Source organism: Palaemon carinicauda, chromosome 19 (genome assembly GCF_036898095.1).
Source record: "Palaemon carinicauda isolate YSFRI2023 chromosome 19, ASM3689809v2, whole genome shotgun sequence".
Lineage (NCBI taxonomy): Eukaryota > Metazoa > Arthropoda > Malacostraca > Decapoda > Palaemonidae > Palaemon > Palaemon carinicauda.
The window spans coordinates 1,179,304-1,204,303 of NC_090743.1; the positions used below are offsets into that span (position 1 = coordinate 1,179,304).

The window sequence follows — 25,000 nt, forward strand, 5'->3', positions numbered from 1 at the left end:
ATAAAAGCAGCCTTCTATCAAAAAAGAAAATATTAATATAATAACTGTTATTTTGTTTGCAGAAGTGCTTATAACAAATAATACAAGAGAAACTGAATGACATAAAAGATGTAATAAGGAAGCATGCTTAGTCATAACATTAACTTGCACTGAAATAAAAAACAAGTGCTCTAATATTCAGTTTGAATTACATTTTAACTATATTGTATCATATGATGTAATCCCAAATATTTACACTCATAAATGGCGGTATAGTGTAATGATCAAGCGTGCTTAGTCGAAACATTAACTTGCAATGAAATAAAGACAAGTGCTCTAATATTCAGTTTAAATTACATTTAAACTATATTGTATCATATGATGTAATCCCAAATATTTACACTCATAGATGGCGGTATACAAAAAACGTAAGTTTCTAGTTAGTCAGTTTGTCATTCCCATTTAGACCCTTCCATTTTCCCTGCGGTGTTTAGAAAACATGACTTTTGAGTGTCAGTTTTCTTGAGAGCCTGAGAGTGTCAAGCTGCTGTTGTTACTTTGTCCGTCTTTTATAAGAGTGTAAGTTACATTTACTTTAACAGGTTTTTTAAATGTTGTAAGGAAGTATGCAATTTAGGTGAATTAAGACCGATTGTTGAAGTACATTTTTTGCAGTAAAGGTACCCAAATGTGTTAACAGTTCCTAGCTATTCAATTTTAGTGAATTAAGACTCTGAATGTTGAAATAGACTTTCATATGGTAAAGGTACCCAAATGTGTTACAGAGTTCCTAGCTATTCAATTTTGGTGAATGTAGAATCGGATTGTTGAAATAGACTTCTTATGGTAAGGGTACTCAAATGTGTTTAAAGTTCCTAGCTAAGTTTCTTATATATTTGATGCTTTCTTTACAGTGTGAATACAGAAAGTGAATGCTAATTACTGTTAATTCTCCTCTTCTCCCCTCATACTTCCTTATTTTTCTGAATACTCCTATAGTAGCCAATTTATATTTTACAGTTGTGTATGAAGGTAATGTTACCAGCTGTCTAAAAAATTATGGTTGATTGTTAACATGAAATGTAAAATTTAGGCAAAGAATTCTGTACCTGTCAACACTTTAACAATTATTAGGAGATAGTTGCATGCACAGAAATAATTGCATGCACCTTTAAACCTATTACTTGAAAGTTATTGTTTGCAGCAATAACACTAACTTTGAAATTAATACCTGCACCTATGAACTCCAGTTTTGCTAGAAAATAGTTGTCTTCACCTACAAACACAAAGTTGTATCTCCAAACTTTTACAGATGGCTCAAGCGTTGCTGATCGTCCTGGTGATTGTAAATTTCCACTCGAGCTTTTCTCTCCCCGAATTCATAAACCAAGGACCTCTGCATGTGGAACATGACAGCGTCTCTGAAACCGATGATCATTTAGACTGGAAATCCGTTGGAGAGGTTGTCAAGGTACGTGTGTACAATTTAACCCATAATTTTAAGAGACTAACTCCAGTGATATTTTCCTAGAATGGTACCTATCCATGTTTACGGTTTTTGCTAGAATTGGGAGCTGATATATTTGGAGGAGTCTTTCGTAAAGAATGAGGTGTGGTTTTCAAAGGTAGGGTTGATGGTCACAATTAAATTGCTTGTGGAGGGTGGGAGTTAAAGCCTGGTAGATAACCTCTTTTTGGCTCTGTGATAATTGTAACTTGGCATAGACATTTTTTTGCTGAGGGGTGTAGATGTGGTTTTGGTGATGAAGAATTCATGAGCCTTAAAAACTGGATATGATTAAATTGTAGTATGTATAAGTTATAATGAAAATGTTTCGTTAGATGATTGATATGGACCCACCCGAGAAGTAGTTCACTCGGCTTCAGTGGAGGGTTGGATTTAAACCCAAAACTAGTAAACGAGTATACGCTGTGGCATATGTTAAACCCTTACTTATTTATAGAATAGAATTTAATTAGCTGGACAGATAGATTCCAATCTTAAATGACTTTATAAACAGGTTGGAGATCCAGTGCTATTAAAGGACAGCTTGACAGATGATGACGACGGTACTTCAAATGAAGATTCCGATAATGACGAGAGTAAAGCTAATCTGTCTGAGGGACCAACAGACTTGTCTGACCCCATTGGGATTTCAGACGATGCATGCGCCGAAGTATTAAATGTCATTAATGCAGCACCTTTAGGTCTAAGACAAAACTTACTGAACATGAACTTGGATCTTCCAAAGGCACGCCGTGGATGCTTCAAATCGAGGTAAATATTACTTTACTTTTACGGGTATCTTTCTCGCCCTCCATCAGACACTTAAAAGTCTGTTCAGGCAGGCCTTGGTGTGTGAAACTAATTTCTTTCCTGTTAACATTTTGCTTTGTATCTTATCAGTTATTTCGCTAGCATTTGTATTCAGGCTTAATAGTTTTCATGTCACTATTATAACACTTTCTTAAAAGATATTCATTAAGTGTTTTGGATTTTGATGATTGAAGTTCGTTATTGATTGAAAAAAATATTTCTTTACTCCATTTAGTTTCATAGGAATAATTATAATTGCTGTATTTTTTTGTATACTCCTTGTTAATCTTTGTAGGATAATGCGTGTTGGAACCAACAAATATCTAATTTCAGTCCTTAGACATTATTGAAGGATATCTTGATAAATTCTGATTAATTCCTATTTAATCCTCAGGAATACGGAATGCAGGACTACAGAAAACTCTCTATGCAACGGGCCATTATATGTTATTTACGAAGGATACCGGTTTTGCTGCCCGACCTTGAAACAACCAATTCTTGAGAGGTCTGGAAATCATTTTAGATGTAGTTGTTAATTGGGGGAAATAAAATATTATTTGTATTTTTTGTTTGATTTCAATATTCCACAACTATAGGTCTATTAGAAAGGTAAATTTGAGTTCTGATATACTAACTTGAGTATCCTCAACTATATCCATACCTGTAACATCCACACTTATAATATCCACACCTATGAATACTTTTTCACAATGGATTACATGACTGAGAGGACAACTCCATATTTTAAAACTTCTTGTAGAGTTAGTATGATGATTTTTTCTTTAAATCCAGATTTGAAATACTAAGTTATCCAAGACGATGATGTACTTGTTAAATGAAGCTCTTAAAAATTTTTAATTTGTAGAAAATTTACTATTTCCCTTTTACTCAATCAGATTGTTATTCTCAGATTGTTATTCAAAATGCAACTTATCAATTTGAAAAACAATAGATCATATTCACCTATAATATGGTTTTTATGCTGAGTACCTAAGTGCTGATAGGTAATATGTATCACTCGAAAGCTTCCCTTTAGTGTATTGGAATCAGTATAAATTGTAATGATTATCCATAATTTCATAAGTCGATGATACCCTATTTTTGTAGAGGTAAAATTAACAAATTTACTTATAGGTCACCTCAAAACTAGCCCTGTGGTCTAGAAGTCCATGGAAGAATTTCCAGCTATGATCAAACAAAATGCATTCTATAGTAACCCTAGTTTATGAAAAATTACCAGCCTTTGACAGCATGTAATGACCCGTGAACCTCAAAATGTCATGTCTCCTAGGCTAAAGGTTTTCTTTAATGTGAACACCAACAATTACATTCTTGGTGTCTGAACTGTAACTGGTTGACTATACAGTATGATCATCTCCCACCCCTCTTATTCTAGTTTAGCAGGAATAAAGATAATGAGGGATGGACGAAAACCTCGAAAGGCGAGATTCACAAGACTCGCCAGAGATGCTTTTGTTCTTTGATACATTCAAGTAGGAATGGAGTACACACTTGAGGAAAGAGTCACTTAGGTATTGTGGTCCCCACAGGAAGAGATCCTGCTTATCAATCTCCTAGTAAAAAAAGCCAGCAATCCTCTCAATTGCAAGCTTTTAAACTAAGCATGATAATGTTTTCGGTAGTGTTGATATAGCATCATGCCAACAAGTAATGAGGAACTCAAGTTTGATGAATCAGGGCAGTTTGAAACTTCTGGTAGGTTTATATGATTAATAGAATGTACAGACCTCTTGCACGAATTTCCATACATATAAATAGTATAGGCTTCAAGTGTTCCTTTGAAAAGCTGAAATATGAAACTGTCGGTAAGGTTAAGTCCCATTTATGACCCTGCTTTTAAATTGTAGCATTGACAAGATCTAAAAAGCGTCGATTAACCCCTCATAGCTGCTCTAAAATGTTATTAAACAATCTAGTTGAGAAAGAGCCACTAAACTATGTAGATATATTTATGAATAACTGTAATCATATTTCGTTTTTTGACTACCTTTAAATTATTTTTCCATCCAATAGCTTGAACTCCAGCCGAAATACACACTCGCCCCCATTTTAATCTAAACTGAATACTGGATAACGCGAGCACTATAGCATTACCGAGCATAGAATATTGTACTCTTGATTAAAATCTACAGCATCTTTCATCCTTAAAAACAAAACTGAAGCCAAACCATTTAAAAACTATTCCCCGGCAGTATATTCTCCTTATAATCCTCAAAGGAAAGAATTGAGAAAATACGATTGGACTATTAGAACTGTGGCCTGGATGCCTTTTCATTACCATGGATCAAGATGTCTCTTAATTAGTTAAAAAAGATCCTAAATCTAGAGCTGTTCGCTCTACAAAATTTCCTGTGATCTGTTTAGGGTATTAATAGGTCTTTCCTTACCTGAAGATCTGGGATTTTTAAAGGAGGGAAGAACAAGGTGTTGTGTAAGCAAAGGAAGATGGTAATTTTCTAAAGGCGAGGGGTGGTAGGTGGTATTTTTCCTTTTTAAGAAATTTAAAGGATTATTTTTTTAAGACTCAACTCAAGAGAAAAAAGTTTTTCCTTACCAAAGGAGTTTGGTTATTCATAAAGGGGGTCAAGGGACAAAGTTTTTCCTTACCAAAGGGTTTGGTTATTTACAAAGGGGGTCAAGGGGCAAAGCTTTTCATTACCAAAGGGTTTGGTTATTCATAAAGGGGGTCAAGGGACACAGTTTTTCCTTACCAATGGGTTTGGTTATTTACAAAGGGGGTCAAGGGCCAAAGTTTTTCCTTACCAAAGGGTTTGGTTATTTATAAAGGGGGTCAAGGGACAAAGTTTTTCATTACCAAAGGGTTTGGTTATTTACAAAGGGGGTCAAGGGCCAAAGTTTTTCATTACCAAAGGGTTTGATTATTTACAAAGGGGGTCAAGGGGCAAAGTTTTTCTTTACCAAAGGTTTGGTTATTTATAAAGGGGGTCAAGGGACAAAGTTTTTTCTTAACAAAGGGTTTGGTTATTTATAAAGGGGTCTTACAAAGTTTTGCCTAATCGAAGGATATGAGAATTTTTAAAAGGGAGTGATGGGCAAAGTTTTGCCTTGCACCAGGATTTAGTGACTATTTAAAATAGTGGAGGAAGGCTAAGTTGAGCATTCGCAAGGAGTTTTTGGTTATTTTCGAGGTGTGGTGACACTTACACCATCCTATGCACTCCGACACAGAACCATTCAATTCTTGATAATAGTTTTCATTCGGATATTGCGGTGTCAGTTGAATGTACTGTATATATTATTGGTATGGGTATTCTTTAAACATTATTACTGATTGTTGGTTGGATATAATTACCTACAGTTATGATGAAGGGGGGATAAAGGTGTTTGGTTTCACTTTCAGTATCCTAAGAATAGATCCTAACCAGAACGTCAAACGGCAAGTCCAACCTCCCACTGTGTTGCCCGACCACAGCTTTACTCTCCCCAGTATACAGATTGAACTCACTTTCACGGGATATTATTATTATTATTATTATTATTATTATTATTATTATTATTATTATTATTATTATTAGCCAAGCTACAACCCCAGTTGGAAAAGCAAGATGCTATAAGCCCAAGGGCTCCAACAGGAAAAAATAGCTTGGTGAGGAAAGGAAATAAGGAAATAAATAAATGATGAGAACAAATTAACAATAAATCATTCTAAAAACAGTAACAACGTCAAAAGATCGATCTGTTTATATGCCAGTGTTAGGTAAATGGTTTACCACTGTACTAGCCAGGAGGTTAACGATTCATGGTAACAATTGAAAAGACAAGTAAGATATCTGTAGATGAACTGAATGTCGATAATGTAGAGGATGATGAATGAAGAATTCCAAAGGAAAGTATTGTTAAATTATATATTGCCTGGGAAATATTATACCCATAATTCTATTTAGGCTTTCAACATCATATTGGACAATGGTAATTTTTTTCATCAACAATGTGATGATTACACTATTTACAATGATACATCCTACATAGCTAACGAACAATCTTAATAAAGTTTGTCATTTAAAATTATTTATGATCGTAAGTATAGTGATCAATCGTATTCAAGTTTGTCATTTAAAAGGATTTATCATCGTAAATATAATGATTGGCAAGTTGGAACAAAATACAAAATCTTGAAAGAAAATCTAACATGTAAACATTTAATAACTCGAAACGCAAAGGGTTGTTGAACAACATCAAAGCAAGCTTTGAACAAGGCCATTAACAGAGCTGAGTGGCTCTCTTAAGACTCAAAGATGGGTGCTAGGAAGGGGAGCTTTGGCGTGGTAGGGTGGAAGTGGTTAACTCTCCAAACAACTTGAGATTTTCAGTGTTTATTTCATTTCCCATTGCTTTGATACGAGAGATAATCTTGTCTACTTGATATACTTCCGAATATCTAACGATTGATTTCTGACTTCAGATTTGGAATATATAATCTTTTGACTCAGACGTTAATTAACTTCCAGAAGGATTTGTTAATTAGACTTTGATCATTTGCACATTGGTAGGAGGATATACTTTCCCTTCTATGTTAGCTTTAAAGCGTATCATTTAATGTATTAGTAAATTATCAATTCTGTTTATGATGATGAATTAAAGTCTTGAGTTCTGGAATATATGTTGAAAAAAAAGTTTATTACTAGCCACAAATATAGGTGTTTTACTCCATTCCGTACGAAGAGGTTTTGAATTAGGACCAGCTTATATTCAACAGCATGATTTGCACGTATCTATGTACAAACACATTATATATATATATATATATATATATATATATATATATATATATATATATATATATCTATATATATATATATATATATATATATATATATATATATATATATATATATATATATATATATATCTATATATATATATATATATATATATAGCCCTATATATATAGATATATATATATATATATATATATATATATATATATATATATATATATATATATATATATATATATATATATACAGACACATATAAATAAATATATATATATATATATATATATATATATATATATATATATATATATGATATATATGACATATAATATATATATATATATACATATATATATATATATATATATATATATATATATATATATATATATATATATATATATATTAGAACTATAAATCAGATTGGGAAGTTACAGCAAGCGGAGAAAAAATTTATTTGGCCCTATGTGAAACATTTTGTAAAGGGATTGGTATATTTATTTAAGGACACATGGAATTGGAAGAGTAGGGGTAGGAATGATGATAACACCAAGAGCCAAAAAGGCATTAACTGAGTAGAAAGCTGTAAATAGTAGATTGTTATTCGCGAAGTTTAAAACAAAGCATTGCAATATGAGTATTAGAGTTTGCTATGCGTCAGTACACGATTCCCTTAAAAAAAGTTAAAGGAGAATACTATGAAGAACTGCAGAGTGTGATAGATGAGATCTTGGAGAGATATATGATAATTGTAATTGTTGACTTCAGTTGTAAAGATCAGATGGAGTCGGAAGAGAATGGGTAGGAATGGTGATAACACCAAGAGCAGAAAAGGCCTTAACCGAGTGGAAAGCTATAAATAGTAGATTATTATTAGCAAAGTTCAAATCAAAGCAGTGTAATATGGGCATTATAGTTTGTTATATCCCAACAAATGGTTCCCTTAAAAAAAGGAAAGATGAAAACTATGAAGAACTCCAGAGTGTGATAGATGAGATCTCAGAGAGAAGGATAATTATGATTGGTGACCTCAATGCTAAAATTGGAAGGAATAATCAAGACATAGAGAATGTGATGGGTGTTGAGGGTCTTGGCGAAGTAGCAAATGAAAATGGAGCACATTTCCTAAGTTTCTGTTCAACAAACAACCTTGTTATTGGAGGTACTCTTTATCAGCACAAGGACATCCACGTGGACTTCGCCATGTGGCAATTACAAAAATCAAATAGATCACATAGTCATTAATAAAGGGAAAAGGAGGACTCTGAAAAATATTAAAGGCTATAGATATGCAGATATTGGTAGTTATTACCTATTCCTCATTGCTAGGCTGAAATTATAACTGAAAGCAACCAGCAAAGAGATTGACAAAATACCTAGGTTTGACACAACTAAGCTTCTAGAAGGTGAGCACAGAGAAACATTTGCAATTGAACGTATAAATCAATTTGTAGTCTTAGAAACTTTAATAGGCGAAGAGCAGACAATAAATAGAAAAATAAATAAATAAATTACAGGTCAGTAAAGCACACTTCATCATGTAGATGGCGTTTTTGTCAAAAGGTAGAGCATTCCTTAGAGTTTTCTGTTCTCCTTGAAGCTTTTTGTTCTGTTGGTGAAGGAGATGGGTGTTGAAAAGCCATACCAATAAGAAAATTAGTCACTGTGTTATTGGACTGGTTTTATACGAGCCATCTTTAACTTTATAATTATCATTAAAGTAAGTACTAGTAATGTCTTGGGTTTATTAAGCTTGTATATGCTATGAGTTGAGGTTATCAAATTAATCGTTGTCAGGGTAAATTGATAGTTTATTTTACTGTGAGAGTTATGTGGAGTGAAACCTTGTGGCCTGGCAATCTTTGCTGAGTACTTAGGTGGTTTAGTGTATTCTGGATCCTTCAACTATATTACTTGAATTATCAAGAAGTAAGGCCTGAGGACTATTGGCTATAACTTGTGCAAAAATTTTATGCAATGGCAAATTATAAATGGAATCCATATCTTTTAAACTTAACCATAAATAGGGTTATTCAATCTATTTCTAAACTTTACAGAAATCCTTCCAAGATGATACACCTTTCATATATCCTTATTGCTTTGGGGTTCCTGCTATGTGCACGGCAGATGAATGGTGAATGGAATAGGCATGGCAATGCGAAGTCTAACAAGCCTATGTCAGTTCAAGGGGACTCTGGATGGCAAGCCGTAGGAGAATTGGTTGAGGTCAGTAATTTTTTAATATATTGTTTGTCGATGATAAACTTCTCATTCCTACGTGATAAGTTTAAAGTAAAACTAGTACGAGATGGGTTTACTTGACAGCAATCAAACTTTTATATAAAGTGGTTTAATTTTTTTTCTTCTAAATTTAAAGTGGCTTCAATTGTGAATTTTCTAAATTTCAAGTGGCTTCAATTGTGAATTTTCTAAATTTCAAGTGGCTTCAATTGTGAATTTTCTAAATTTCATGTGGCTTCAATTGTGAATTTTCTAAATTTCATGTGGCTTCAATTGTGAATTTTCTAAATTTCAAGTGGCTTCAATTGTGAATTTTCTAAATTTCATGTGGCTTCAATTGTGAATTTTCTAAATTTCAAGTGGCTTCAATTCTGAATTAGTTACAAAACTCGATAATTCTGAAAACCATAGTAAAATAAAAATCTAAAGCAAGGGATCAAATCGCTTGGTCTCCTTTCATTTAATATGAAAGCATGTTGGGTTCAAACTGTAGATTCCTTTGGGGTTTGAAATAAAAACTACCGGTGGATCAAAGGAACCCTAATGATATAACTGGTTCAAAGGTGAAGATTCTTAGTAAGACTAACCCTACCAAGAAAAAAAAGAAAAAAAAAATAATAGGTGGTCTTGGATAGTCTCTCGATTGCTGGAAGTTTGATGATAAATGTTTTTTTTTTTTTTTTTTTTTTGAAATACTTGATATAATTGACGGTTATAATAATATAACTTGAATCAGATTTATCTTGTAATTAATGTTAATATTCTTCAAATAATTCAGCTTAAGGAATCTGAGATGTTAGAGGACGAAGAGGAGCAGATGGTAGATGTATCTGAGCCCAAGATTATTTCGGATTCAGTGTGTTATGACATTCTGATGACCCTAGATGAAAATCCTCAAAACGTGACAGAAACCTTGCAAGGTTTGAAGTTGGATCAGCCTCGTTGGACGCGTGGAAGCTGTTTAAGATCTAGGTAGATATTGTTACTTTTTCGATTAATGAAAGCATTGCCTTTTTTAATATTTAAATATTTAAATATATTTAAATATTTAAAAATATTTTAATATTCAAAAATATTTAGATATTTAAAAATATTTAAATATTTAAATAATTTGAAATCTAGGTAAATATTGTAATTTTTCCCATTAATGAAAGCATTGCCTTTTTAATATCTAAATTAAATGAATTCATATATTTCTGCTATATTAAGGTCCTCAGACACTGGAACTTCATATGCTTTTTTTTAAATCTTTTAAATATCATGCTACTTGAGTGGCTTCATCATTAAATTCAGGAAATTAAATAGAACTATATAGAAAAAGTAAATTTTTGTCCAACGGAAAATTGTCAAGAAATTAAGATTCTAAATTAGATAATTAAACTTGCTTTTAAATATCATGCTGCCTAAGTGGCTTGATAAATACATTCAGGAAATTAAATAAATATATAGAAAAAAACTAGATTATTGTCCAACTTGAAATGGTTAGGAAATTAATATATTCTATATTAGATAAAAGCAAATGGTTTAACATTAAAAAATTATATATATATATATATATATATATATATATATATATATATATATATATATATATATATATATATATGTGTGTGTGTGTGTGTATGTATATGTATATATTAGTTACAAGTAAAAGTCAATGGTCGGTCAAAACAAAGCTCTCAAAACTTCGAATCATTAAACTTCAATCTTTATTTCTCCCTGCATATGTATGTATGTATGTATATGTATATATTAGTTACAAGTAAAAGCCAATGGTCGGTCAAAATAAAGCTCTCAGAACATCGGATCATTAAACTTTAATCTTTATTTCTCCCCCAGGGATTTCACTACCTCCATAAACCTTCAAGGCTTCCAGCCTAGCTTCTGCTATGGACCCCTTTATGTCGTCTACGCAAAGAATCGCTACTGCTGTCGACACCACTTCGAACATCCCATACTCCAAAAGAGAGGTAGTCGTATGCGTTGCCGATGTCTGTATGAGTTGTGAGCAAGGACTGGTTTTGAAGACGATGTGGATGATGTGGAAAGTGAAGCAGGAACCCCCAAATTGATTATGAGTTAAGACATCAGATGCTCTAAGAACCTATTTTAACTAAGCAGGGCTACGTGTACAAGGTAGGCTGGCATTGGAGCGACTGCCACTGAAGTTGCAAGCCAAGGGCTCTTGCGCGAAAGGAAAGGATTTCTCAAAGAGTAGTCTGGAGTCAACATAGGATCACAAATGGCTGATTCGGAACAATAAACAATGGGTGAAAAGTTAACATGCAATGTGTAGTCTACAATGCTATCTTATTCGAAGAGATATAAGAAATTTTGTAAACTAGTCATAATTATAATGTTTTGTTACGATCAGTTTTAGCTACTAACAATGTCTAGAGAGAGAGAGAGAGAGAGAGAGAGAGAGAGACAGTGTGAGTTTATCTTATCTTATCAGTCTCTATAATAATTTAGTTACCAGCACAACGTAAGATATGCTTGATGGTGGTTGAAGTTTGGCGAGTAAAGTTAAAGTAGTTGCCTGCCGTAGGAAGTTGTACTATTTCTGTATCCTCTAATTTATTTTTTAAAGCTTTGCAAATGTCTAACTTGTTTTATTGGTCCCATGAGTTGTTTAAAAAATAGAGTTTTTATATAAAAAAAATCCCTTCAACTATATATATATATAGTTGTATAAAACAATAGAATTTTTATATAAAAAAAAATCTCTTCAACCTTTGGGACGTTTAGAATGTGATGCACGAGTTGCAGAAATTTCTAATATAAACTCGCGAGTTGGAACCTTAATATTAATGTTATTGTTGAATAGGCGAAGTGAAAACTAGCACGTCTTCGCAGACAATACAGAAAAGAAAGGCTGCAAATTAGTAATTCTAAAAAACATAGAGTAGACAAGGAAGATATATAGGCCTGCACACCAGAAACTTTGTTTTTTATTTGCTGTCCTTCTTGAACTTTGGCGATATGATACGTAGGTCAGTCCTGGTATCAAAGAGGAACTGCCAGATGTTGAGATATATTCGGACATTGAGGAGAGTATAGAATCGTATTACTTGTGTACACCTATTAATACCTACAATTTAGACTTTAAAAGTGTAAGCAAGTGTAAAATCAATAGCCTTCCAATAATTCATATTATGAATATGTATGTACATATAAAATCACCAATAAATATATCAAAATAATAATAATAAAAATGATAACAATAATAATAATAATAATAATAATAATAATAATAATAATAATAATAATAACAACAAATAACAATGATTTTAACTAGCTGAACTTGGGACGGATATTGAGATCGGCATTGTCCCTCGTTGATGGTGCTCACTGTAACGCAGTTCACTGTAATGTTACTGCATTTAACAGTATAATTATGAAGGCTACATGAAAGCTGTCATTTTTCAATTGTAGATATTAGCATGGAATTTGGTAGAAACAGAGAAACTATGTTTCCCATCAATCCCTGAAATTTTCATTTGGATATGTAAATTATTCTAGAAACAATTTACTCCCTCGCCAAATATAACTATTCAACCCATACTGAAATGAACGTTTGCTGTGGTTTTTCTATGACATATATCAACATGAAATTTAGTATGGACATAGTAAATATCCATCCAATAAATTCCTGAAAATTTATTATAGATATATGAAGTATTCTACGAGTGATTTATGGCGCCGCGGAAAATCGCCCACCGTGGATATCCAAAAATGGCTACTGTGACTTTTCTATGGTAAGTATCTATACGAACATTGGTGTGAATGTAGTTCATATACTACCCATCAAACCCTGTGAAAATAATTTGGATATCTATAAAACTGAAGGAGTAGTTTATTCCTCACTGATTTTTTAGCAAAAGTCGTCCCTTACGAACAAAAGGGATAACCAGGGCATGTCTATAGGAGGTATGAACATGGAAATTAGCAGGGACAAGTCTTAATATATCTAAATAATTATTCAAAATTTCTTTTGAATATATATATATATATATATATATATATATATATATATATATATATATATATATATATATATATATATATACTGTATAAATAAATATGTATAAATATATATACAGTAAATATGTATAAATGTATATATAGATATGTATAAATATATATATAGATATGTATAAATATATATATATAAATATGTATAAATATACATATATATGTTTAAATATATATATATGTATATATATATATATATATATATATATATATGTATAAATATACATAAATATGTTTAAATATATAAATAAATAAATATATATATATATATATATATATATATATATATATATATATATATATATATATACATATACATATACATATACTATACAGTATATATATATATATACATTATATATATATATATATATATATATATATATATATATATATATTAACATATAAAAACACTCATATAAACAACAAGATTAGTATGCCGAAGCTGACAACTGGCTAAAACGGAACAATGAGGCTAGCGAATCTCTCATTAAGAAGATGAACACAGAAAAAGGCCATTTTTGGGATGCCTTTTTTTTTTATTTATTTTCTTCTTCTTTTACCCTGGAGCGATAGTAACTCGCTCTGGCCTTCCCTGAACAGTAGTTCCTGATGCACTTAACGTCACTCCTCGTAAAATGATCCCGTCACTTGCCTGTCTGGTCGTTAGGGCCCAGGGAGCTGAGTAGCTGACACAACGTATCAGTTTCCCCACAGGCTTTTAGCCTCGTATTTTTTCATTGGTGGATTAAAACTTTTTCATATAGGTGCAGTATTATTATTATTATTATTATTATTATTATTATTATTATTATCATTGTCATTGTCATTGTCATTGTTATTATTATTATTATTATTATTATTATTATTATTATTATTATTATTATTAGGAACTTCAACAGGACTGATAGAAATTATAGAAATTAAAAAAAAGTTAATAATACTAACGGTAATGATAACTATTTTTCACAAGTTTAAGGTTATGGAATCCTATGATAGAACAATGTAGTCAAATTTATAAAACAAATGCGCATAACTTTATGAAAAACTGTATTCTTCCTCATATTTACATGTCTGGATTCACTTATCGACCTCGGGATCAGAGCCCGAGGTGGTACCACTCAAAGAAAATAGCTTCCGACCGGCCGGGACTCGAACCCATGGCCAGGGAACTTGTAATGAAAGGGACATAGCACTTAGCCACAAAGAATGATAAAAGTCATTGAGAGTTTTTCTGTACTTATACCAGTCGAATTTAGGTTTTTTGTACTGGGAATGGAAGTGAAGAATGAGCAGGGGGGAAGAGAGAATGAGAAAATTCGCCTATCAATAAACCCTATTATTTTTTATTTTTCTATTTCTATTCTATTTATGGTGGATAATGTGGGAGGGTGGGCTGTGGCACCCTAGCAGTACCAGCTGAACTCTGTTGAGTCCCTTGTTAGGCTGGAGGGACGTAGAGAGTAGAGGTCCCCTTTTTGTTTTGTTTCATTTGTTGATGTCGGCTACCCCCCAAAATTGGGGGAAGTGCCTTGGTATATGTATGTATGTATTTATAAATAGAGAATAAGTACATCAGAATAATAGTATTTTTTGGCTATTAAAGGAATTACTTAAATGATATATATCTATTTCTTGGGTTCTAATATTATCTTATGGGAGGAATGGGGCCTGGGCAGAGATCCCACCACTACCCTACTCCAACATGACTATGCCCCTGAACCCAACAAAGTACACAAAAATGATGTAAAAGAAAAATCTCCAGAAATTCCTTTTGTTTCTCCATTTCTGGAATCCCTAACGAGATGACGGGAAGAAAAAGACTTCTGGGAGGAAAGTCTTCCCTCACAAGATAAGAGTGATGAGAAGAAAGAGAGGTCTCATTAACCAGAGAGAGAGAGAGAGAGAGAGAGAGAGAGAGAGAGAGAGAGAGAGAGAGAGAGAGAGAGAGAGAGAGAGAGAGAGAGCAAGTACTACACATATCTGAAAAAAAAAGTTCTTTCATCGACAAATTTCTTAAAAATCCAAAATTGACGTATTTCTTTTCTGATAACTGATAGAAAAATGTGAAATAGATCATGAGTTCTCTCAGCTCTCACCTATTAATGAATCCAAATCGTGTCAGGTAATTGAAATGAAAAATAAACTAAAAGTAATTAAATAATTAAAAGACCAACAAGATCCCAATTTCCGAAGGTTCTCTCAAATCCCAGTCCACTCCGAGAAATTGCATTATTTTTGGTAGATAGCTTTGCCTGTGTGGAAGTTTCTCGGTTTCCTCATTAGAAAATTTTTTTCGGAAAAGCGACTTGACCGATTTACTTGAAATTTATACGAAAGATACTTTATTATACACAATAAACCTCATTCAGCTATGTACCTCACAGGGTCAAGGTCAAAATCACAGTAACATGAAAGGTCATAATTGATTTTTGACTTCTTACTTGAATCCAAGACCAAAATATTCACTTCCAGGTGTCGAAGATTGGTAGGTTCAAAGTTCAAGGGGTCGAATTTATGACCATAGAATTTCAAAGGGCCACAACTGATGGCGTCATCAAAGGGGGTTAGAGTTGTTATTGGGGATGTTATTTTTTTAATTAGTTGCTCCTGAACTAGCAATACTTGTTAATTTTGGAATTAGTTGCTCCTGAACTAGCATTACTTGTTAATTTTTTAATTAGTTACTCCTGAACTAGCAATACTTGTTAATTTTTTAATTAGTTGCTCCTGAACTAAAATTACTTGTTAATTTTCGAATCAGTTGCTCCTGAACTAGCATTACTTGTTAATTTTTAGATTAGTTACTCCTGAACCTGCAACACATGTTAATCTTCTAATCTGTTGCTCCTGAACTGGTCCCGCTGTTCAAATTTGGAGTTTATTGCGTTTGAACTAGCAATACTTGTTCAATTTTAAATTAGATTCTCGTGAACTAGCATTACTTGTCAATTTTTGAATTAGTTACTCCTAAACTAGCATTACTTGTTAGTTTTGGAATTAGTTGCTCCTAAACTAGTACTATTTGTTAATTCTTAAATTAGTTGCTCCTGAACCTGCAACACATGTTAATCTTCTAATCTGTTTCTCCTGAACTGGTCCCGCTGGTCAAATTTGGAATTTATTGCCCTTGAACTAAAAGCAAATTAAAAAGGAAGGTTTCCAGTGAGCAAGGTTAACAAGCAACGGGAATTCTATGATGCAAATAGCAGTAACAACTTGCACGTCTCTGTCTGGTGTTTGCCAGACGGGAGTTCGAGTCCCGCTCAGACTCGTTAATGCCATTAGTGTCTGCAACCTTACCATCCTTGTGTGCTAAGGTTGGGGGTTTGGGGGAACCTATAGGTCTATCTGTTGAGTCATCGGCAGCCACTGCCTGGCCCTCCCTGGTTCTAGCTTGGGTGGAGAGGAGGCTTGGGCACTGATCATATAATATATGGTCAGTCTCTAGGGCATTGCGCTGCTTGGTAGGGAAATGTCACTGTCCCTTGCCTCTGCTATTCATGAGTGACCTTTAAACCTTTAAACAACATCTTTATGATATTACAAAAAATATTATATGACTTATTTATCAAGTTATGTCTTATGAGTAATTATTTGAGCATCCTCCTTATTAAGGGAATGCTCTTCAAAGATAATAAGGAGGGAGACTCCTACAACACTTCGATCAAGTAACCAAAACGTGTAATTTGTCTTGCCACTAAACTTATAAACCTGTAATTCTTGTTACATGGAATAATTATGCTAATAAAAGGGTATTGTATTATCATATCAATTTAAAAAAGAAATAATTCATATATTCATTATATTTATAAGTTAAATATTTGAATATTAAAATTCATAACTCTAATATTCCTATTATTAAAGCAAATAATTGTTGAAATATCAAACCAACCACCGGTCCGAGTCTCCATTTCTATGAAGGCTTAATCAGTTTTGTTCGAGCCCTCGGGCCGATAACAGAGTGAGAGAGAGAGAGAGAGAGAGAGAGAGAGAGAGAGAGAGAGACAGAGAGAGAGAGAGAGAGTGAGAGAGAGAGAGAGAATATCTTGGCTTAGTAATGGAGTAAATAGATATGTGACAGTCTTTATGGGATATTCAATTCTCGAAAAAAAAATCTAATCCATTTTGATAAAGTCATAAAATTCAGTTAATGAGACTTCGATAGCGGATGCAATTACGTATAAATTCAAAATTTTCAAATGATTCACAAGTCATTATTTACTTGGGTTTTTTACAAAATAATTTCTAAATTGGAATTTCGAAAGATAACTGGGATTAAGGTGTCATACTCGATTTTCAGTTATGGAGGGAAGCAAGTGATTTGTGTGGAGGGAATGGGGAGGGAAGGAATGTGAATGGTTTTAGGGGAGAGCTTGTGATAGGAGAAAGGGGGAGGGGGAAAAGTGGATGGTAGGAGTAGGAAAGGGAGGTAGGAGAGAGAGGGATAGGATATAAGGCAGATGGTACGATTAGGAAGAGGATATAGAGAAGTAGGTGGCCAAAACCTTTTGTCTTTTTTTGTTTTTTCGTCATACATTTGATTAACATATTTTTGTAATACTATTCGATATCATTGTTTTAAAAATGAATAATTCTTCACGAACTGTAATGACAAATTGCAAAACTAATGCACCTTGGCGTCGCAATACTCTGATCATCTAATATGAAAAAGCAAATTATAAGAATTCAAATAATCCACAGATTCTTTTGTAGATCCAAATCTAAAATCATTCATGAATTGGTAAAGTTATCCCTAGAGAGGCAGTTTCATGACGTCAAGCTACGGGGGGGGGGGGGGGGGGGGGAGATAGTGTCTCCCTCACATCAGATAAGATAATGAGATTCTGAATGTGTCATTCTCTTCTTTTCATCTCCTATTCTATACCATTACCACTCAATAGCGGGGGGTTGGGGGTGGGGGTACTGATGGGCGGGGGGATGAAGGTCTACCTTACACGACCCTACTCCTTTAAACATTTTCCTTCTATTCAAAGAATAATGTTTATATATGGGACCAGATCTAAGGGATGGAAACAAATTAGCTATTAGCTTATTTTTTACTCATGTTAGTTGCTCCTGAATGTGACAATATTTGAATATATTTCTATATTTGAATATATTTCTAGTAAAGATTACTATAAGGAGAGTAAACTGGGGAACCAGACACAAAGACTTCAATGAGCAAATAATTATGAATGAGTCGTAAGGTTGAATTTATGAGTCAGTATTGGTCGTGGCACGGAATATTTATGTTCATGATTTAATCACTGAAAAGGGATTTTACATCACACAGGATGTCACAGTAACCTAGGTCATAACCTTCTTTTTTTCTAAATTCAAAGTTGAACTTTGGTAAGATAAAGTCACTTTTCTGTGACATGTTATTTTTATGTGAATAAAAAACAACATGACAACTTGCATTTTCTTTGACGTCTCCTTTGTTTAACAGAAGACTTCTCAGGGTAGACAGCTATGAACTGATCTTTCAATATTAGTCTCTTCATTAACTATGGAGTAGAGAGTTTATTAAAACAGCTTGTAGTAACAAAAAATTATATTTAATGGACGATTTCTATTAGAACAATAACAATGTATATACAATGACTATAAGAAATACCGGTAAGCCTACTTGCTGAATTTACCAAAATCACATAATGTCAATTCTTTGCTATAAAACATTCCAAAGGCGATTAGGTCAGGGGTTCTAGTTTTTTTTAACCAACTATGTTTTTGCTTACGATTTATTATATATACATGTATCTATCTATCTATCTATCTATATATGCATATATATATATATATATATTATATATATATATATATATATATATATATATATGCATGTATATATAAATATAAATATATATATATATATATATATATATGCATGTTTATATATATATATATATATATATATATATATATATATATATATATATATATATATATATATATATTTATATATATATATATATATATAAATCAATATATATATATATATTTATATATATATATGTATATGCATGTAAATATAAGTATATATATACAGTATATATATATATATATATATATATATATATACATATATATATATATATATATATATATATATATATATATATATATATATATATATCAATATATATATATACATATATATGCATATATATATATATATATATATATATATATATACATATATATATTCTCACAAGGCTAGTCTAACATAAGAGTAAATATTTTACTCATGTATTTTATTTGTGTATTCAAGATATATATAGCCAGCTACTAAGGTGAGTTACACTCATGTAGGTTTAAGTAATGCATGTAAATTACATAAGGCGTTAGTCATTCATTTAGTTGCTTTTTCATTCAGTTCAGTATATGTAAATTTACGTAATTTTTTAAAGAATTAACTTTTTATTGAACGTAGTTTTATTACGAAGTTTTATGTAACTCCTTAAGGTATGCTGTATCACAAACACGAGGTAGGAGCATGAGGGATTACGTTATTTTTTATGTTTCACGTGGTTAGAAAGTGCATGAAAATTCTCGAATTAGATTCACTTCTTTTTATATTGTTACGAGAGGAAGGTGGGCGGAGTTAGCTGAGAGAGAGTTGCCTCGCAAGCAAGGTTAGTACCACCCTTCTTCAAAATACTATGTTGAGACCCTTCTTCAAATTACTATGTTGGCAACCTTACGCTGCTAGACCAATGACCCCCACACTACGAGAATGATCTTCTAGAAATTTCTAGACGAATTGAGTCAATATATATAGACCCTAGGAATGCATGAGCAGCAGAAGAGACCCAGCCTATCCCTTAGAAAGAGCCAACGTCCGACTGCCCTCTCTCCTCTCAAGTATGTGTCGCCTCAATCATGAAAAGGGATTTCTACCCAACCTATATTGTGTATAGTGATGTTCAGACGTTGGTGAAATTATTGGATGTTAATTCAAGTGTAGTGTGTTAATGTAAGTAAATTTTAACATAAATATTTGAGTAAGAAAAGGCATAACCGTAATCTAGGAATAAACTAATTTGATTAAATTTCCCATTCAACCCAAACTGTGAATACATCTCACAATAGCACTAAGGATTTGAATATAGGCTTTGTATTCCTTTACTTAGCCTGTGAGTGGATGTCTTTACATAACAGCTTCCTTTGACTCCATCATTGAGAAAAGGAGAGAGGCGTTATTGGTATGCAAAGTGGCGGCCATAGTGCCTTCACATTCATTTGCATAAAGGTTTCTGAATAAAAAACGTACAATTCAGAAAATACAGGGGAGAAAACTGCGAAATTTGAAAATTTCAACAATTTTTACGTAGTTGAATTTGCATTAGAATAATCTTACACACACATATATACTCGTGTGTATATATACATATATATATATATATATATATATATATATATATATATATATATATATAAATATGTATATATATATATATATATATATATATATATATATATATATATATATGTATGTATATATATATATATATATATATATATATATATATATATATATATATATATATATATGTATATATATATATATATATATATATATATATATATATATATATATATATATATATATATATATATGTATACATGTGTGTGTGTCTGTGTGTTAGCGCATGTCTGTATGTGTGTGTGTCTGTGTGTGCGTATAAAAAGTCCTATAGTTTATAAAAGATATTAACATCCGTAACTCCTCTAGGAGACACAAAACCCGGTGTGTATGCGTGTGTTTCTGTGTGTATGCGCCTTGTGTACGTATGACGTCTGTATTATTCTTCAAAGAGTAAGAGAAAAAAATGGGTGATGAAGCCTTTGGGAAAATCCTACACAATCGATTCAAGGATAACGAGATTCTGGATAGAGGCGAGGACATGCTAGATGACTGAGAATTGAACAGAAGAAGCCTTCGTAGTTGGAGGTACTTTCTGGAAGATTAAAGATAAATGGATAGAGAAATCTGATTGAGTAAATAGTCTTGGATTCCTAGGCGATCATAATCCCCACCTTTCTTTGACCCTTTGATTGTAAATTGATAAAGCTAAAATATGGAAGAATAATCACGGATAAAAGATTCGATAAATAAATAATGTGACAATATTTAGATGGTTGAAGTAATTACATGGACATGATATCATATAATTATAGTATAGTTTTTAGTGATTCCTTTTCTTATTCCCATTCTTACTCAGACAAGGAAAATAATGGCTATTAAAAAGACAGAATAATTAAGGGTTTTGATTTTGGATTTATAATTTGAGGTCATATGACCAGGCACTGGGTTCGAGGAGTTCATTCAGGGCTGATGTGCCCAAATAAATGCACAATGAAATAAAATTGAAGAGTACAAGGTAGAAGAAAGTAATTGTGACTGACGCCTAGAATTTGTGTAAGACTAGTTAACTTCCATATTTAATTTAAGTTAATGAAGAAACCGATACAAATAAGTGAAACAGAAGAGGCGATTGTTACTCTATGTCACTTTTGAGGAGCATTGTGATAACCTAGATGGTATGTTCTAACAGAGAGGCGAGGTGATTGCAAGTGAGGTTTATTCAAAAGTTAACGACCTTACATACAGGCATTTGGGAGTCAGCAGGTTTGTCAGGTTGGCCGTTTTTCAGGTAAAAAAACCTCAAATTTGGCTTTTTTTAAATTGGTTGGCTTTTAGTTATATCATGAAAAAAGGTGAGCCTTAAATACTATATTTTTAACGGTTGGCCTTTTAACGCGGCAGTTGATTATAAGTTGACATTTTCTCATTTAGAAAACCTAGCAACCATGGAACTTGAGAGCGACAGTGTTACAAAAATTAAAACAACATGAAACTTGCGATGTAAAGCTTGCTCAGGTTTTTCTATTATTAGTGCCGGAAACAGCAGGGAATAAAAAAGGCATTCTAATGTATGAGTTTATATAAAACACGGGCGGTACACCATCAAAGTAACATGTTCTACCAATCTCCCCCCCCCCCAAAAAAAAAGAAAAAAATTTAAGAATCTATTTTCACTTTAACAGTAGAATATTGGTGTTCCTTTATTCCAACATTCGTGCACAATTGTCGATCCCTCCGCTATCGAGTTCTCTCCCTGAATTCTCAATTGAATTCTCCAATTGAATTTTTATCAAATCAATAACCCCATCAGACTTTAGGGAAAACTTTTCTGAGCTTGATTCACTCTTTCTCCCCGGGCTATTTTCTACCATATTTCCCCTCGCCTCTGAAGGATGAATTAGACAGAAAGCTAATAATATTGAAGGGTTGCAGGTGAATATGGCTACAAAAATACATGAGGGGAACGAGTTTAATGTAAATAGCATCAGAAGAACTTTAGAGTTAAAACGTTCGAGAGAGAAAGATGATAAAGAGATAGATAAGGTATTTTTAAATTTCTTTATTGATCAGAGGGTGGTAATGGCTGGAGATAATGTAATTGATGAGACTTAAATATACATGGATTATTTTGATATTATTTAAAGAAACTATAACCAAAACATGATGAAGGATTATATTCCCATGCATATACGCAGATATTACATAAAGAAATACATAAGAAACTTTTAACTTTCTATAATGATCAGAGGGTGGTAATGGCTGGAGATAATGTAATTGATGAGATTTGAATATACATGGATTATTTTGATATTATTTAAAGAAACTATAACAAAAACATGATATAGTAATATATTCCTATGCATATACTCAGATATTACATAATTAACTTATGAAACTACCATGAAAAGCAAAAAAAGCAAATATTAGAAAAAAAATATTTGTCTTAACCGTCCAAGGTCTTTCCCATTATAGATGAAAATATATTTTTTCAAGATAAACAGAGTGACGGAAACAGCTCTCAAGTAATAACCAGAAGTAAATAAGATATAGATTCCTCTCCTTATTCACGCCTTAATCAACCACTTTCCACAGCTTCTCTCCAATTTCCACAATACAAAAACTATCGCCTGCAAACTTAGCCCATACTAAATCGCATATCACAACATCATCAACGTTTTGCAATTCTAATCAACAATTTACGATTGGAATTGCAATAAATCCTAATCTACTGCGATTTAGCAACATTGCAAGCAAAAAAAAAAAAATTAAAAAAATGGCAAAACAGTACTTAAAGGAAATTTTTATTTTAATCCCTGTAAAATCATTAGGAAGGAAAACATTTTTTTTTTTTTTTTTTTTTTTACGGCATTGTTTCCTGCCCTCGTACGTCACCCCAACCATAAAGGTGTTGAACAGAAATTGAGACTCAACATACACTTATGTATGGACCTCTTTCACACCTAACCTATCATTCCCCTGCCTACCAAGGTCTTTAAAATTCGGTAAAAATAAAGAATAAAAATTATTTGATATTTTGAGACTTTCGTGGATAATGTTAAACATGATTCCAAATATTGTTTCGGCGTGATATAATGAAATAACAGCGCGGTGACGTCATATGTAAAAAAGTGAAAAAATCCCAAAAATATCCTATTGTATTTATTATTTGTATTAGAGACACGAAATTTGCCATAGCTGTACTTAAAAATAATAAAAATAGCAATAAATTTCTTTTTTGGATTTCCCAAAATATAATGAGATATTATGCTCCCAAGATAGTTGCCAGGAATGATGTCACGGAAATTCAAGGATTTTTTAATTTGATCCGAAATGACACGGTCAATTTTCAGTTTGTCAAAAAAGAAAAAAAAAATCTGCATATATCTACGACCAATATTAAAATTCATGAGAAGTTTCAAGTAAATATGGGAAAAACTTGATTTTTTATGAATAACTGAAGTACGAAAAACTAGATTTTGGCTACGGACGTTTAAAATTCGGAAATACTTGTAACATGCTTATTTCTTTCAGGAAACTTTTAATTTCCACGCATCAATCTCTTCAATACATAATGATATTGCGTGCAGCAAATCAATCATTTTTAAAATTATTAACAAATTATGAGCTCCAACTTACCAGGAGGTTACTGCTATGGGCATCACTGCAATTTTCGTCTTGATTTCTTTCTTGCATCTGTCAGAAAATTGCTTCACTGCTGAGGTGTCTTCAAAGCATCAAATCATTGGACAGGGTTTTTTTTTTATTATTATCCAGTAGTGGGTGCCTTCCCTTTCCTCAATGACACTCCTCACCCAAAAACAAATGGCACTATGGACGTGGTGCCATTCAGGGACCGTAAGTCTCTCCCTTTTCAGCAATAGTACGTTCTTCATCATGAAATTTCCTTATTTTTCTTGTTTTTGTCCTTTATTGCTTTTTCTTTTCTTATAGCATCACAAATTCTTTTTTATCACCTTTTTCCCTAACTTTTTTTGCTTACTTGCAGAGCTTCCTTGTAGCTGAAAGAACTTGCCAGATTCCATGGTTAATTTTACCACTGCACAGTATATGCCAAAAAGAAAATAAATTGCCAAAGAAAGCGCAAATAGCAATATATAACAGATCACTTCAGGAGTAACACTACAACAACCGTTCTTCAAGAGAAGCGAGATGTTACTAATTTCCTTGGCTACAATTGCTTACTATATGGTGAACTAAGAGAAGAAAAATTTCCTGAAACCCCAAGATATATGTCATAATGACATAACCAACAATTGTAGAAAAAAAATACAATCC

The 25,000-nt window shown here is 32.3% G+C and overlaps 2 protein-coding genes across 4 annotated transcripts; both read left to right on the forward strand.

Annotated features, from left to right (window-relative positions):
- Positions 1-407: 407 nt before the first annotated feature.
- LOC137658093 (uncharacterized) lies at positions 408-2,856 on the forward strand. Of its 2 annotated transcripts, none has more exons than XM_068392783.1 (4): positions 408-558; positions 1,292-1,450; positions 2,001-2,257; positions 2,691-2,856. In XM_068392783.1, the coding sequence occupies exons 2-4, from the start codon at positions 1,292-1,294 to the stop codon at positions 2,830-2,832; spliced, it is 558 nt and encodes a 185-aa protein (XP_068248884.1). In that variant the 5' UTR covers positions 408-558; the 3' UTR covers positions 2,833-2,856. The 2 variants fall into 2 exon arrangements, with proteins under 2 accessions (XP_068248884.1, XP_068248883.1); XM_068392782.1 differs by lacking the exon at positions 408-558 and adding an exon at positions 807-825.
- Positions 2,857-8,645: 5,789 nt separating this feature from the next.
- On the forward strand, positions 8,646-11,903 carry LOC137658094 (uncharacterized). Of its 2 annotated transcripts, none has more exons than XM_068392784.1 (4): positions 8,646-8,776; positions 9,114-9,282; positions 10,076-10,269; positions 11,137-11,903. In XM_068392784.1, exons 2-4 carry the CDS (start codon positions 9,127-9,129, stop codon positions 11,303-11,305), a joined length of 519 nt encoding a protein of 172 aa, XP_068248885.1. In that variant the 5' UTR covers positions 8,646-8,776; positions 9,114-9,126; the 3' UTR covers positions 11,306-11,903. The 2 variants fall into 2 exon arrangements, with proteins under 2 accessions (XP_068248885.1, XP_068248886.1); XM_068392785.1 differs by lacking the exon at positions 8,646-8,776 and adding an exon at positions 8,968-8,985.
- The last annotated feature ends 13,097 nt before the right edge of the window (positions 11,904-25,000 follow it).

Coding starts and splice junctions, on each gene's coding strand:
- LOC137658094 (XM_068392784.1), top strand. CDS start 9,127: ATGATACACCTTTCATATATCCTTATTGCTTTGGGGTTCCTGCTATGT. Junction 9,283..10,075: donor CCGTAGGAGAATTGGTTGAG/GTCAGTAATTTT, acceptor CAAATAATTCAG/CTTAAGGAATCTGAGATGTT. Junction 10,270..11,136: donor GGAAGCTGTTTAAGATCTAG/GTAGATATTGTT, acceptor TTTCTCCCCCAG/GGATTTCACTACCTCCATAA.
- LOC137658093 (XM_068392782.1), top strand. Junction 1,451..2,000: donor CCGTTGGAGAGGTTGTCAAG/GTACGTGTGTAC, acceptor CTTTATAAACAG/GTTGGAGATCCAGTGCTATT. Junction 2,258..2,690: donor CGTGGATGCTTCAAATCGAG/GTAAATATTACT, acceptor TTTAATCCTCAG/GAATACGGAATGCAGGACTA.